This window comes from Agelaius tricolor, unplaced genomic scaffold, assembly GCF_023055355.1.
Source record: "Agelaius tricolor isolate 1412-34295 unplaced genomic scaffold, bAgeTri1.0.p SCAF_1, whole genome shotgun sequence".
Lineage (NCBI taxonomy): Eukaryota > Metazoa > Chordata > Aves > Passeriformes > Icteridae > Agelaius > Agelaius tricolor.
The window spans coordinates 11,796,767-11,813,187 of NW_027269261.1; the positions used below are offsets into that span (position 1 = coordinate 11,796,767).

Sequence of the window (16,421 nt, forward strand, 5' to 3'; positions counted from 1 at the left end):
GTGTGAGAGTGTATATCTATATATATAGATTATATATATATATAAAATAATAGCATTGGTTTTACTGCATTTTGGCAGATTGGTAGCACTGAACTAGAGTCCAACAGGGAACAAATTGCAGTGTCAGCTGCTGGCTTGATTTGCATTCCACCTTTATTGCTTGGTTCTCAGGTTCATCAGCATTCCTGGTGCCTCATCAGAAGTCTGTTAAGTATTTAGAGTACACAATTCATAAAACAAGCTTGAAAATACTCCACTGGAGTTGCTAGATTACAGCAGTTGCTGCCAGAGCTTTTGAAGATAAAACATGTTGAAGTGATTGGTATGTACACGTGCACACATACACATCCGGCACTGTTAGAGTAATCAAAGCTCCCAACGTTTCAGAGCACATTAGAAGCATAGAACTGGAGCTGTCTCACAGTTTTATCCAACTGCTTTGAAGCCATTAACATATTTATCCTTAGCCTGTGAGCTTGGACAGCAGAATTTAAGCTATACGCCAAGCCTACATTGCATGTTGCAGTAATGTACAAGCCAACAACAAATTAACTTTTCTGCCTGTGTAGCTAGAAATAAAAGCTACCCTGGCCTCAGAAATAGGACAGCCAAAGCACCTCCAAAACAAAAGTTTGGTGTTTCTGGAGAGTTGCTGGCTGGGGCTCAGAGTGTGTGTGGATGAATTCAAGGTCCCTGTGCTGCATTGCCCCAGGGAGCAGGGGTGGTGATGTGGTGGATTTAGCATTATTGATACTATCTTCAGATCTGAGGCTCAAAATAATTTCTGTAGACACAATGTTTAAGCTACTTGTTGAAATGCATCCCTCCTCTCTTTTGGCCTTTTTGGAAACTCTCCTGCCTCCTGCCTGACTCTGCTCTGTTATTGTGGCCTTAGCAGTATGGAATAGATGGAGGCACAGGAGGAAAAGGAATTGGTTCCATTATCGTGTTCTCTCACAACTGAGTGAGACTGAGACAAAGAAAACACAGGCTGAGAACCATAAACAGTGCAGTGGACTTGTATGGACTGTGTGCGCACAGCTGATTTTTACCAGGGGAGCTCTGAAATGATAATCTTTGCTTTTGGGCAAAAAAATGTTTGTTTGTGGGAATGTGAGCCTGTGCTGCTTTGGGTCATTGGCAGAGATAGCACCATTCAACAGCAGTGCTGACTTATTGCAGTATTTAGTGATGCACAGACATTTCTGTAGTGCCCATCTGCAGGGCACTGAAGAGGGAACCTCTCACTCAGCATTTGTCTGAGGCTGTTTTTGACAGGAAGGATGACTTCTAAGATTATTTTGAATGAATGAGTGATACAGGAAAATTTCCACCCCTTTACTATGCAACTGAGGCTGGCAAAGTGAAAATAATAATTTAGTAGGCTTCAGTTTTATCAGTATCTTTGCTTTCTGCACTACTATATTGCCCCCCAAAAAAGAGGAAATATAAAAACCAGCTCTTTCTAAAAGGCTACAGGCCCACTAGATTAAGTTTAACAAGGCTGAGGGCTGAGATCAAGTTATCTCAACAGGTTACTTTATGTCAGCTGATCCACAATAATTCTGTGTGCACATGGTCTTAACCTAAGACAGATGAAAACTAATAAGACAAAGACAAATGAAAAATAATGTTACCTTGCAGTGAGGGAGCATGCAGTGAGTCAAATTCCTGCATGATAATGCAATGGCTTAGGAAACCCCCTATCTACATAGAAAGGGGATTATTGCAGCATCATGTTTTGCTTTGTGGTTCTAAAGGGCTGTGCACAGTGGGGTTGTGATTCATATAATGTTTGATGTGATGTCCAGAAGTCAAACTTAAATATGGGTATAATAATCAGGAAGTCTTCAATTTGAAACACAGACTTGTTTCCTTGTTTCATGGAGGTGTTACTGAGATGCCCACAGGTGCTGGAGAAATGTGTAAGAAACTAAAGACAAAAGAATCACTGTAATATATTACCAGCTGTAATATATTACCAGGGTGATATTTGCTCTTGCATCTGCATGCTTTGTCTCTGTGCACAGTATCTGTGTACAAACATAGGGAAGTCAGGAAAACTTGGGGGTTTTTTTTCACTAGAAGGTATATATCTATAAAGGAAGGCTGAAAGTTTGCTTTCAAGTCTGCAAAGCATTCATTTCACTTGCCAATACCTGGCCATTCGTAAATGGTAACTTGGCTGCAGTCCCACATTCTCCAACTTTGGGAAAACTGCTGATATAAGTGCTGTGTTTGCCACTTCTTTTTACTCCCACCATTTCTATTGACTTTAAAGCTGTTTTGTTTCCTTTGTCATTTTTTTAAATATCTAAAATAATATATGTGTATGCATATATATAGCAAATAAGAAAACGGGTATATAAAGTGTAGGTTATGAATAGTGTAATTATGAATCATGGTAAAATTAGTCAGCTTTATTTAATCCTCAGAGCCCTTTGATTTCTTGAAAGTACTATGAAAAGTTGCATACACCATTATCATTAAGTGCTGGTTTTCTTCATTTCAAAAATTAGTAAAAGAGGAGATTGCTTTAAAGCAGGACAATGTTACATGTCTTTGTGTATATTTCTGTGTAAAGAGAATAAGCATATGAATGAAACAGGTGAAACAAATAAGTTACTGCATCCATGGGAAAAAAAAAATGGGTGAAATTTATTCTGAGTCTAGTTGAAGCAGCTGAAATTAAGAAGAACTACAGTTGCCTTTCCAAGATAACTGGGAAGTTGCTATGCAACTCACACCAGAGGCAAAAGAAGATGAGCATGAATTGGATAAGGTGGATCCCATATTGACACTCTATAGACATGGGAATGTTTATAGAGTAGGACCAGTGAATGGAGAAATATTAAAATAATCCACAAGGAAAAAAAAAGAGGAATGTTTAAAACATTGTTCAATCAACTGAGCCAAGAAAAAATTTTTTCAGACTCATTCTGCAAATCTCATGAGGGAATGGTCCTTTAGTTGTTTCAAAAAAGGTCATAGCTGGGGAGCTGAGTGTGGTGCCAGAACGCTGAGGAACTGCAGAGGTGCTGAGCAGCTGCTCAGCTGTGTAACTGCAGCATGCAAGCAGTGCTGGAAAACAAAGTCAGATGTTTGAAAAGAGAATAAAATAAAGTGGACAAACTCCTGAGTTCTTTGCTTGGGGGACTTCAGAGGCAAGGAGCTGCAGAGTACACTTACTGCAGGAGGCAGTGCTAGCATAGTAAGGCAAAGAGAGAGCAGACACAAGAGTTCTGCTACAGAGCTGGAACTGGTTCTGGAAGATTTGATGTGACTGAGCAAGCCATACAAAGTAAAATATTTCATTGTGTTTCATCTGGTTGTGTAAAAACTTCATGAACTTTTTTTTAAATTTAAAGAAGGATGTACAAGTTCCAGGAACATGAAATTTCATGTAGAATTGCCAATTATTATGAATAAGTCCCTCATCTCATACTGTGCAGTGCTTTTCTTTTTTTCTCCTCAGTGTAATAAATACCTTTATTGAGGAGCAGAATTGATTTTATGGGAGATTAAAAAAATGCAAAGTCCTTAAGTTAACTTTAATAGACATTAAAAAACTTTGTTAAAATGAGGTGTCCCATTAGAGTGAACATTTTAATAATTAAAAGTCAATAAATATGAAAACTTGCTGATATGACAATCATTTGGAAAATCTACTGCTTTGCTCCCAGGTATTGGTGTGCATGGGAAGTCCCCTTAGCCCTAAGAGCACACAAACACAGAAGTTTATAGGCAAATCCCAGCAAAAAAAAAGAAAAGAAAAAGAGTGTCTGGCCTTAGTGAGAGCAATTCCACATTCCTGTGTCAGCAAATGCCTTTTCCTGCTCTCTGGCTCTGAACAGGGAAGTCCTTGTTAATCAGCCAGTGTGATCTTGGCTTAATGATTCAAAATCACTACAATGTGATGCCAAAAATCTCTCCAAGGAGAAAAAAAAAAAATAATCTCCTACTTTATTATCATTTTTGAAGGCTCTAAGTATGAATGAGGTTTGAAAAAAAGGAAAAGCAGAGCTGGAACTTGGCTTTTATGGCCAGAAGATTCTTGTATCTCTTTCAAGTGACGCTGCAAGTCTTTCTGTTTTGAAAGTCTAAAAGGAAAATTTTTGTTTAATCTTCATGGAGGTGAGGGAGAGGACAAAGTCAGAAACCTTGAGCTTTCCTCCATCTTCTACCATCCTCATCTTGATCTGAATCTCTTGGAAAAGGAGAGAGCTCAATTTGGTGAAGTAACTCATTTGGAATATCAATTACCCTTCAAAAACAGGTCCCAGACTTCCTAAGCTGTCAGAAGGTTTGTCACTGCCACGCGCAAACCTTCAGAAGTTACATCTGAGGAGGGAAGACTTTGTTAGAAATCTTCCCCCTGTGCGACACACTGTCTCAATTCCTCCTAAAACAACTCCTAATTAGTTCTTTTTTCTTCTTCCTCTTTCCTTTTTTTTTTTTTCTTCCCTTCCCCCTCCCAACTCTGCAGCACCAGGGAAAAATTGGAGTTAAGTTTAATGTCGGGACGGACGACATCGCCATCGAGGAGATGAACGCCATCATTAACGACGGGAAGTACCACGTGGTGCGCTTCACCAGGAGCGGTGGCAATGCCACCCTGCAGGTGGACAACTGGCCCGTCATCGAGCGCTACCCAGCAGGTAAGGCCCCACACAAACACCTGGCACTGAGAGGGCGGGGGGTGCCAGGAGTTTGCCTCGTTTTGCTCCCCTCCTGATGCAGGATCAGCTCCCTTGAGGTGTTTTAGTAGCTGCAGAAGTAGTTAAAAAGAATCCTGAGCAGTGCAGTTTTATGATGATGGCGTTTCCTAAGTGAGTTTAAAAGCCCAAATTCAAGTTATTACTGGAAGTGGGAAAATGCAGTTATGGAGGCATGAAGTAGTAGTTTTGTTTCTTGCTATCATTTGTTTTTATTGCACTTTTGGTTTAGCGGGGGAAAAAAAGGCTTTGACAAAAGCTACACAGTTTAAAGTGACTCACAAATCTATCCCCAAGTGATGGGGTGAAACATTTGCTGAGGAAAAGGTTGTCTGTGTTCTTTTGATTACAAGATTACAGCAATCTGAAGCTTATGAATTTAGCAGAAGTCTTCCAGCAGACAGAAACCAAACAACATTGCAGTTATCAATTGTACAGCCAACCACCCAAACTGAGGTGCCCTAACTCCAAATGCAAACTGCAGGGCATTATTTATGCAGATGATGCTGGTTACTTGAAGAGGACCGCTAGTATGACAGCAGAGCTGTCTTGAGAAGGCCCATATTTAATTTTATGCAAATGTTATGCACTGAGGATTACTATGATGCTAATTTTATTAGTTTTTAAAGGCAACAGGTTTTTCAGATACACAATCCCTTTCTTACTGGGTAGGACAACTGAGCCATTCATGGTAACTTAGGCATCTGCATGTTATCTCCTAACAGCTGCTCTGTGTGTTGATATTAAGCAAAAGGCAGCAAATCTAGAGGTGTAAATGAAGGCAAATATGCAAACCAGAATGCCGATTGCACAAACGACAGTTCTGATTTATTGGTTTAAAAGTAGAAAATTCTTCATTTTTGGGGGTGGAGTGCCGCAGGAGGGTGTGTTTCACTAGTAAGGAATGTATAAGCCATTCCCTGGACTAATTATTAGTATTTAGGATGGGGATTTTTGTTATTTCTGCCATTTCAGTTATAGTCCAGCCATTTAAAAAAAAAATTAAAAAAAAAATTCACATGAAATATAACCCTTGGACATAATTCAGAATATATGAAATAATGAAAGTATGTATTGGGAAAGAATCTATGTATAGCAGAAGTTGTTAAAAAACCCACCTGTGTGCTAATGTGCTACGAATGAATGGCAGCTCTTGGAATTAGAGCCATTAATTGTTTCTAAGTTAGGCACATCTATGAGAGGTGATAAACTCTTGAGGGAAAGGGGGATGCTGAAGGAAGTACATTCAGAGATCTTTCAGATATTCCTTTTCCCCCTAGCTTTCTCCTTTTGCAGTTTGGTAAATGGTTGCTGAAATAAGGTGTAAGCTGGGGAGGACTTGTTATCATTTGTGTTCAAGACCTATTCAACACAAAGGGAGGAATAGGCTTGAGGTGGTGTTTTGTTTATTTTGGTTTTTACCAAATGATGAGCATGAATTCACCACCTCCAAGCTCAGGAGTGGTGCACCCCAACAAAGAGGAAGTCTGGCAAACATGCCAGGAGGTCTGTGTGGATGAACAGGGAGCTCCTGGACAGGCTCAAACACAAAAAGAAGCCTTGAGTTCTGAAGCTAGTGACACACAGAACTTGTTTATGCTGAAAAAAAAAAAAAAATAGAAAATAAAGTGAGTTTCTTGGGATGGAACTGGTGGAGTAGAAGAAAGTTGGATGTTTTCTTTGAAAAAAGAAAATAAAATATTAGGTTTTTATTCAGTTTCCATGAGTGCTCTATGTGCAGGCTGCATTTCAAGGCATTCTCAGTTGCTTCATTAGCTGCAGTACAGAATCCCTTGGTTGGATCTTCTGAGACTGCTGTTGGCCTGTAACTTTCTTTGACTTTCCCATGATAATATTTTATGACTCCTGTATGTCACAGCATTGCTTTTGGCTGCTATCCTCCCCCTTTTCACCTTCCATCTCTTCTCCCTTCCCAGAAGGCAACCATCAAGGCACACCTTTCTCTTCTCTTACTATGCTGCTCCATCAGATTTGCCAGTTCTTGATGTTTTGGGCTTTTTAGGTAATAGTAAAACCAAGATTAGGCAGCCTAATTAGTAAAGTTGCTATACTTACATATGCTGGATTTTTTTTTTTCTTTTCAAAGATAAAATTAAATAATCAGTTGGTTGTCTAAAGCATACCAACTGATCAGGTCTTTCTTGTTGAGGAAAGATTTTTCTCAGAATTACTCTTCAGGTTGGCATGCCTGATTACAAGACATTGCTTGTTTGTGTTTGGTGCCTTAAAATGCTGGGTGAAGATTTCCAAAAGAATTTTCTGGTCAGAGACTCAGGAATTTCCAGTTTCATTGCCTGTGTATCCTTCATCTGGTCCCATGTAGCTGCTGTAGATTAGGATACCCAGGGCCCAAAACCAGCTGGTACCTTGCAAAAAAATATCACACAGCAATACTTCACAGAGCTTCCATGGTGGCTTTGTGTGTTTTACCCAAGAGCTGGCTAAAATGCAGAAGAGTGACCCTGGAAGATGAACAGAATGGAGTCTGTCTCTCCTGTGACAACATTCTTGATCCCACTAGATTTGAGTTTGCTCTGGGCCAATGCACCTTCAATTTATATCTGAGTGGGTGTGAAATGAGAGAGCTGTAAAAGGAAAAGAGGCAGGGGTCAGTGGTAGAGGATGATTATCCTAGTTGAGGTGGATGGTTGATTTTGAAATATGGTTGGGAAAAATGTGGTTTATTCCTGAACAAATGTGAAGATTTCAGTATCCTGAAGTGGCTGCATGATTTTCAGAAACAGAGGTTTGGATTTACATATGTATGTTCTTCCAGACTACCATCAAAGTAATTTTTTTACTCTGAAGTTTCTTTCCTGTCACTTTTCTGAATAAAATAAAATGCTAGAGCTGTGAGGATGTATACTTTGATTTCTGCCCTTTATTAAATGTTGATTCTGTTTTCCCCATTTCTTGTGTTTGTGGCTGGTGCATAGCCCTGTGATTGTGAGTGGCACACTGTAGTTTTTTAAAAGTTGATTAAGATGTCCATATTTTCACTTGATTTATTTATTCCATCTGTCTTAACTAAATTCAGTGCTATGTCTCTTTGCTGAATTATCACCATCCCTTCTGCATCTTTGCAAAGAACTTTAGTGTTTCATCCTGACCTCTTTTTCAGACAGTAAATTCACATTAACTTCTCTGGATGCAGCCTAATTTATGATCATATTAAACAGCAATGAGAAAACTGCTGACTATTCAGTCAGAGCTCCTAATAAATAGACCATCCCCGTTTCCATGCAGATCCTTTCTACTCCTTGTGGCTTATCTTGTCTGCTTCACTGTCTAGTTTTAATTTCCCTTCCCAATGGTCTGGCTGCTGTTGTGGTGATGGGGCTGCTCCACAATAGCAACTCCAGCTGCTTCTGTGAAGAGGCTGCTCTTGTAACTTCAGTTAGGTAACAATTCTACACTTTCAGTTCCCTAAGGTTGCATAAAACAAAGAACTTGTTAATTTGTGTCAAAATGAACTAAGAATTTTGGTCAAATTAAAAAAAAAAGAAGAAAAAAAGAAAAAGAAAATTGTTGTAGTAATATGAAAATATTAATTTCAGTGTTTTCTGAATGTTCTGACTTGTCAGGATTGCCAAGTGTTTACACGGGACTTAGATAATCTGAGAACAAAACATTTTATTTAATTTGAAACAACATTTTAATCCTTACCTGAAAGAAAATATGTTTCAAATAAAATCAAAAAGGGAAGAGGGGAAAAAACCCTTATAATAGTGCTCATAACCATATCTATTTATCATGAAAAACAGTTTTCTTAATTATCTGATTTTTCTTCCTTGGTAGTGAAGTGTGCATATTTTACTAGTCAGAAAAAGTATATCAAAACATGGTAGAGGACATTTAAAAGCCACAATAACCACCACTTATTGTGAAAGAATTTCAGAATCACTTTTCTGACACTAACTCTGTGCTTTCTGTGGTCAAAGGCAGTTTGTCTAATGATGATTCTTTTAAAACACACAGAACAACTAATCATTTTACCAGTGACGATTTTCTCTTCATTGTAAATCTGCCATTGTAAATCAGACCTTCCTTCCATTGTAAATCAGACTGAAAATGACCTATTAGATATTGGGCAATGGGTCTATGGTTCCAAAACTGCTCAGTCTGCTGAGAGTGCTCAGCATTCCTGGGACCCTGCAGCAGTTTGGAAGACACTGTCTGATGTAGACAAATATCCAAAACGATGCCCTCCCAGTCATCCCTGGATCTCTGCTTAGCCTTAGAAAAGCAAAACTTTGTTGCAGCTGTCCTCACATAGCCCATGGGTCAGGACGAGTCAGGGATGTGTCTGACAGAGCAAGATCTGACAGCATGAGCATGTCACTCACACTGCTTGCAGAAAAGAGCTTGTCCAAAGCATTGCCAGACTGCTGGAACAGATGCATCCTGTGATCATCCCTGTGATTAGGAGGTATAAATCATGATAGAGCACAGACACCAAAGAATCTGTGTGAGAGACCTGACATCATGCCAGTACCTCTGCAAAATGGCAATCACCAGCTTGAAGGGCTTTGATATAATAGAGAATGATTCTGCACTGGGTTTTGGTTTGGAGGTTTTTTTGGTTAGCTGGTTTGGTGGTTTGGTTTTGATTAAAGAGCTGAGATCACTCATGTCGTCTTTAGGGACTGTCTCTGGATCTGTGGGATCAAAGTTGTTCATGCAGAACATCCAAGGGCTAGGGGAAAGGGACATGTCATTTAAATGCTTCTCTTGGTCCCTGTATTCTAGAAAATAGAAAAAGTGTCTGTCATCTTTTCATGGGGAACATGTGACTTTGAGATAAATGCTAGGAGTCAGCTATTACCATGTATCCTATTTAGGGTAAAGAGCATCCATTTGTCTTGGTTTCCTGTGTTCAGATTGACTCTAAAATTAACAGGAGACATTTGTGTCAGTACATTTGTTTCTCCAGGAAGGGATTAGCATTTCCCAAGCGATCTATGTACTTGCCTAACTTGCTTACTATTGGCTTAGAAATATCTTCCAAACTGAAGTCCCTACAGCCTCTTCTGGAAGAAGACCAAAGATGATTTTCAGGTATTAGTGTGGTGGTAGGAGACATCTCAAGCACTTTCACAAATGTGTCTTTGAATAGTCTAATAAAAGCCTGTTATCACCACATTCATAATGGTCAAGGTGATGTAGGAATCTAACTAGTAAATGATCACTGAGTGTTTGCCTTGCCTTGTGCCAGAGAGCAAATTTTCAAACCTCTCTAGCCACTGCTGTTTGGACACAGGACTTTCAGGGTGTTTCACAGGAAAATAACAGAAGCTTCTGACTGCTATTTATTTGTCCAGCAACACATTGCCTGTACCTTTTATCTCACTGGGTTCCTCCTTTGGATAAAAGAATCCATCTTGATTGTCTCTTGTGTGTGTTCCCTTGCTATGGCCAGAGTTTTGACTCCTACAGTCAGATCTGTCATCCCTCAATCCTGATGGTAAGACATAGAGGATATGAGGAAACGCCATCATCTGATAAGCTGCAAAGCTTACAGACCTGGAGGAATCTCCCATTGCTTGTTCACAAAGACAAAATAAAAACTGCCCTTATGCCCAGGAGGGAAGTCCAATGGAAAAGACTTAAGTTTTGTTCACAGCGATTAAGTTTCTGTGAAACACAAACTGCCCCATGTCTCCTGGTCTGGATGTCATTTTCCTGCTGTGGGAAACCAGTGGTGCCAGTGAAATAAGGACACCTCATAAGACTTTATTTTCCTTGGAGATAACAGCGTTTGGAAAAATTGTGAGGACAGGAATATGTAGAAGATGAATGTGCAAGTAAACACTTTATGTATCAATTTATGCCATATGTATAAAATCAGGCTTTAGAAGTGGAGGATGTGGGTCTAAAATATTTAGTCTATGGAATTAGTAAGAAGAGAATAGGAAAAATACCAACTAAATCAGTAGTTGTTTTGCGAGCAGCTGAAGTCTCACCTCCCTGATTTGGAAAACAAAACTCATCAGTGTTATTTATAGCCTTTCATGTGTCCATGGAGTCACATCTCCCTGGGGTCCTGTCTGTGCTGAGGTTTCCACCTGGGAAGGTCTGCTGGTACCTGTTATAGTTAAACCTACTCTGGTTTGGTAGGAGATAATGGGGTATAAATATGAATGAGTTAGCATACTTGGGGTCTTTGATTTGTAAAAAGTCTTTGATGAAGTTCCATGTGAAAATATTCAGGAAGAATTTACCCAGCCCTGGTGGTAAAGGTCGAGTTCTTTGATGGATCAGACTCCCTCTTAGGGAGAACAGGGTCACAGATTCCCACCTAATGAAAATCAAAGGAGTAAATAAATTGATTTTCAATGGATGTATGATCATTTAAACCTTGTTATATATTGAATAGCATTGATTTTTTTATATATAAGTTAGAAACCATACAGGCTGTAAGGGAGACAAATTAGAGATTACTACAGAAGAAAAAGATTAGTGAATGAAGAACTTAAAAATTTGTGCTTCCTTTAACAGGCAATGAAAAAAACAAAATAGAAAAATGAAAGGTAGAAAAATCTAAAAATGTATTTTTAAATAAAAACATTTAATAATCCCACATTTTTATGTTTTTGAAATTCAGAAATTATTGGTTTTGTGCAATTTATTTTCATTTTTTCTAGAATGAAAAATTTTGCAAAATCTTCATTGCTTTAAACATTTTAATCAAACAAAACATTTTCTATTCTTATCTTAGAGTTAAAACAACAACTGACTCTGAATATGCATCTTAGCAGTAAAAGTAAAGTTGATCTATGAAAGATAATGCATATGGGTGAGATAATCTGAAATTTCATAGAAAATATTTTAATTGGTTGCACTGGCTCAAGACAAAGGTTTAATGCAGTACACAGCTCATGGATTATTTCATTACCAGTCAAAAAACAAGTTCTGAGAATGTTTAGAATGCTAAAGAAAATATTAATGGAACTATATTTAAATCAATGGGCCACTTTCCCTGTAAAGGATTAGTGGCTTGGATGGCTTTTTTCCCATTCCAATTTCCTTTTTTTTTTTCCTGCATGCGTATTTAAAAGTAAGGTTAGTGATAGAAGACCTTAAGAAATTAGAAATTAAAATGTACTGGGTCAAGTCTGCTTCTTTGCATAAATTGTTTCTCTTAGAGAGTAACTTAGAAGGAACATCCTACTCTTAAGAAATACTTTTGCTTTCAGTCCAAGCACTTTCCAGTTCATCCCACTTTGCTCTTACATGTCTTTTCAGAATAGTTTTCTAATTTCTCTGCTCATCATAATAACCTCTCGTTGATGCTTTTTTTTGTTTTGAATTTGGTTTTCAGCTGCACGTGTGTTTGAAAATGGTCTGTATGAGAGCACTAGGAACCTCAAGGATATATGAAGACAGTAATGCAGATATTAATTTGGCATTTTAAGACCTTAATTTTCTTTTTCATGCCTCAGAACTGGAAAGCCAATGTCATTCTGTAGCTGACTACCTGCTGAATGTCTTTCCTCGTGAATTCTCTATCAAAGTGTCCCAACTTAGGGCAAGAAGGGGTGTGACTGGTCCTATATCTTAAGTGTGTGACCTGCATTTTGTAGTGTAAGCCTTGGTGTCACTTTTGTTAATTCAGAGGGACTCTGTTCCTCTTGACTGATATCTGCAGCCTCTTCAGCATTATCACCATGTCTGCCTTCATGTCATCTACAGATTTCATTGTGTGGATGGCACTTTATACTGAGATCAGTGAAGAAAGTACAAAAGGTGCTTTATTGCCAAACTCAGCTTGGCTACTTTCTTAGGAGTTCCTCCGAGGTAGTTTTTCTGGGAGAAAACCATTGTTTTTCCTTGCAGTGTTACCTGCAGTGGCTTCTGTGGTAGCTCCTATGGCAGTCTAAGGCAATTTGGGAATTCACAGTGATATTCCTCTTGTTAACTCCATGTGGAACTCAGCATTGAGTTTATCATGTTTCCATGGCTAAAATGCACGCAGGCCTTTCACTCATTCAACTAGATGGCATCAGTTCCCTAAAATACGTGGAGAGCTTTGGTACATCTGACCCACCTACTGTGTCTTGAGGCCATTTATTTTTCAAATATAGTTAATTTAGTGGGGAACATAAGGGGCAGAATATGATACAGTTGACACATTGGCAGGTCTGAATGTGACAACAAGGACTGCTTATCATCAGTGTGAATGATTCACTGAGAAGCTAAAGAAGATGCTGAATGAAGGGGGAGTTGCAGGGAGGAGGCAACTCCAGGTCTGGTTCCTGGAAGGAGATGCATCCCAGGAAGATGGGTGTGCATCAAGTGTGATGCAAGACAAGGAGCCCTTGAATTCAGAACCTGTCAATGGCTACAGCCTCATGATATCAGTCTCTACATGAGACAGAGGAAGGAGAGAACAAACCCTTGTTAGATGCTATTCTTTGTGGTTTTGGGGTTTTTTTATTCAGCTTTTTACCATACACTTTTCACACTCCTTTATTTTTTCCAGAATTAATCCATGATTTGTTACATGACATCATATCAAATGCTTTACTGAAATCCAGAAAATTAGATATACTTCATTTCCTTCATCTAGAAAAGGAGTTAGCTTGTTGAATACAGCTGTTAAACCAGCCTAACATGATTTGGTAAAGTTTTGCGTTTTATCTCATTTTCCAATTGCTTCCATGTCTTTAATTATTTATTTTAAAATTTGTTCTAAAGCAGCATGTATGGCTAAGGTCAGACTAAACACTTCAGCTGGGTAATTTTTAAATTCTTCTTATGTAAAGCTATTACATTGTCTGTTCTCTGCTACAAGAAATTGCACATTTCATTGGATACCTGGATTTAAAAATTCCTGGCTGCTTTTTACGTTCTGGGATAGAAATCATCTTTCTCACTTTCTGGCCACACAAGTTCAGTAAGAATATGTACATTGCTTTTTTCAGAGCTGTGGAGATCTGTATTAAACACTTTCCTGTTAGTCAATTCAATCTGCTCCCTTCAATTACCATCAGCCTTCCTATAAAGTAATTCTCCTTGACTCTATGATCTCTTTTTGTTTATAGCACTTTAGAAACTCTGGCTTTTGAATTTAGTTTACTGTCTTTGGGAGGTTCTTTGGGTAAATTCTGGCAACATTTCCTGAGTATTTATTTATTTTTCTAACTCTGAAAGGTACTGCTTTCTTTACTGAGCAAGTCTGGTGTTTTAACTTCCTGTAACATAGCCTGTGATAGTGCAGTTGTTCAGTCTAGTAGATCTCCCCTGGTATATTTTAACCTTGCAGGTGCAAACTCAAAAAAAAAAAATATATATATAATCATTTAAATACTTTATAGAAATTCCAAGTGTCATTCCTGGCTGAATCCAGCCCCTTACACTGATTGCATAATCTGACTTCCTTCAGGTTATCAAATTTTGTTCTTTTTAAATCAAGAATCTGATTTACAGACTTATTTTTAGTTGTCCTCATATTAATTTAAGTCAACTCCTGATCACTCAATCAAAAAAATGTTTCCTACAATTAGCTTTTCTGTGATGTCTCCAATACTTAGCCAAAGCAAAGATAAAATTGTGTTATTTTTTGTTGATTTTGTCTGGACAAAATCCTCAATGAGGATTTACTATTGTAGGAAGCTGAAATCTACCTATATTCATGTTATGATGTCCAGTTATAATATTAATAAAATGAGGCATTATACCAGAGTGTAAAATAATGGTATGGGGAACTAAAAATAAGACAAGGAGTTATTTAAAACTCAGTTCACTGAGTTCTCCAGAATAAAGACAGAACAAACTATTCTGGAAGCAGGAATCAAAATATATGAAAAATTCATCTAAGTTACTGAGACACAAACCAGCAGTCAAGTGATGGATGTAACTAGGCCAGTGTGCTACCTTCCCTTTGTAATTGCACAACTGATTTCTTGCATGTTTTTCTCATTTCATACAGCTCTGACTGCTCTTTGTTTATGATTAAATGTATTTGTCAGCATGCACACAGGTCTCACATTCTGTATCATTTTATTGTCGATGTGAAAGATTGATGTTAAAAAAAATGGAAATTTATTTTCCCATTCTCTTTGGGTAAGCCTCTGTTGCAGCTTACTCAAAGTGAAGGAATTTTTTTTTTTGCTTTAAAAAAAGCACTTCTGCCCTTTGAGAGATTGTGAAATTGTTCTATCCTGCTGCTGTCTTTAAATAAAGAACCTAGGTGATACCCAAACAAAGCGCTACAGTAAGTCTCTTTTCAAAAAGTGGTTTCAGTAAAATTTCCCAAATCAGCTTTTTAATTTGACAGCTTATCAGGTCTTTCTGTCAGATAATGCAATATAATAATGCTTCTCTGAGTCTGCATACAGATTTTTTTTCCCCCCCTTTATTTTTCATCTTGGATATCCCGGTGAAATACAAAGGCTCATCCCTTCTTAGGCTTGTTAGATCCTGTAATTAAATTCAGATCTTGATAAAATGTGTGGCACAGTTGTCATTACTTGATCAGAGAAGGTATAACACCTTTCAGTTAGATATGGCAAGGTGGCACAATGGAAGGAGAAAGAAAATGTCAAATGAGCAGTGATTCAGAAAAGTGTTTTTAAAATACTGAAAGAAACAGAAATGTGGTCTTTTCGTGTCTTTTGGCAGAGGATGGGCCAAAATGCCTGCTTTCCATAATTAGGCACAGGGTGATATGGAGATGGAATTTCTGAAGACAACAAGCTCCAGGGATTCAAGTTAGAGGAATAAAATGGGAATGAAAACAGACCTAAGAATGAGACATTGCAAATCTGTCTCAGCTGGTCCCTTTCACCCCTTCAGGAAAGCCTTATCTATTAACAATTCCTAAAAGTCAGGTCACAAAAGATGAAATATTGCCAATACTTAGAGGTTCTTTTACAAACTTGTATTTGTCCTGACATAGGCTTTCTGTCTAACCTGCAGTATCATATTTACCCAATCTAGTAGGGTAAGTTAGAAATGGAGGATTAGCATCTTGTCAGTCAAGAGGAGAACAATTTACTCCAACTCTTCCCCAAGGAATTTTAGCTGCATAGTTTCCTTAACAATATAATGCTGGTATCTCTGATGGCATCAATGATTTAAAAGAAATTCGTCATTCTTCTTTTTCTTTCCCAGGGGCAGGGCTGTGTTGTCAGTGCAGAGATTTGAACAGATTCCTTTGTTTCTCTCTCCTTCCAGCCCCCAGTGGGTTTGTACCTCATTACACAGGACTTTATATAACGTGTCACTCGCTGGGCCGAACCAATGATTCCCTCACCCCACTGAAAGGATTTCTGTGTAACACTGAAGTTGGTGTGTTTGTGACAGTGCCCCTGTCCTGAGATGCCTCTCTGGATGGGCACACTCATGTGCCAGCTCTGAGGCTCCCACTGAAGCTGCCAGTGGCTGGTTGAGCATGCAGGAGCAGAGTACAACGCTGTGTGCTTCTCCTGCAGTGCACTCTATTTCCATTACCTTCTGGGGCAAGCCTGGAGTCAGTCTGCAGTGGGAGCCTTTCTCAGGACAGAGAAAATCAATGTGGTGTTGAGCCTTCCAACCAGACAATCTATCATATGGAAAACAAAATGAATTTCTCTGCAGTGCTGTTGTGTTTCAGGTGCTCTCAGAAGATGAGGTATTTTTTTATTTGGGGCACATTTGTGCATGTGTCCCCAGTAAATTTTACTGGTGGCATGAGGTGTGACA

General features: G+C 38.5%; 1 protein-coding gene across 33 annotated transcripts in view; it reads left to right on the plus strand.

The window, feature by feature from the left end:
- Positions 1 to 16,421, plus strand: part of NRXN1 (neurexin 1) — a 679,845-nt gene that overhangs the window by 553,978 nt on the left and 109,446 nt on the right. For all 33 annotated transcript variants that reach the window (XM_071422858.1, XM_071422867.1, XM_071423014.1 and 30 more), the window contains one exon: positions 4,487 to 4,658. In XM_071422858.1, the coding sequence (XP_071278959.1) occupies positions 4,487 to 4,658 (172 nt within the window). The remainder of the gene's footprint in view (positions 1 to 4,486; positions 4,659 to 16,421) is intronic.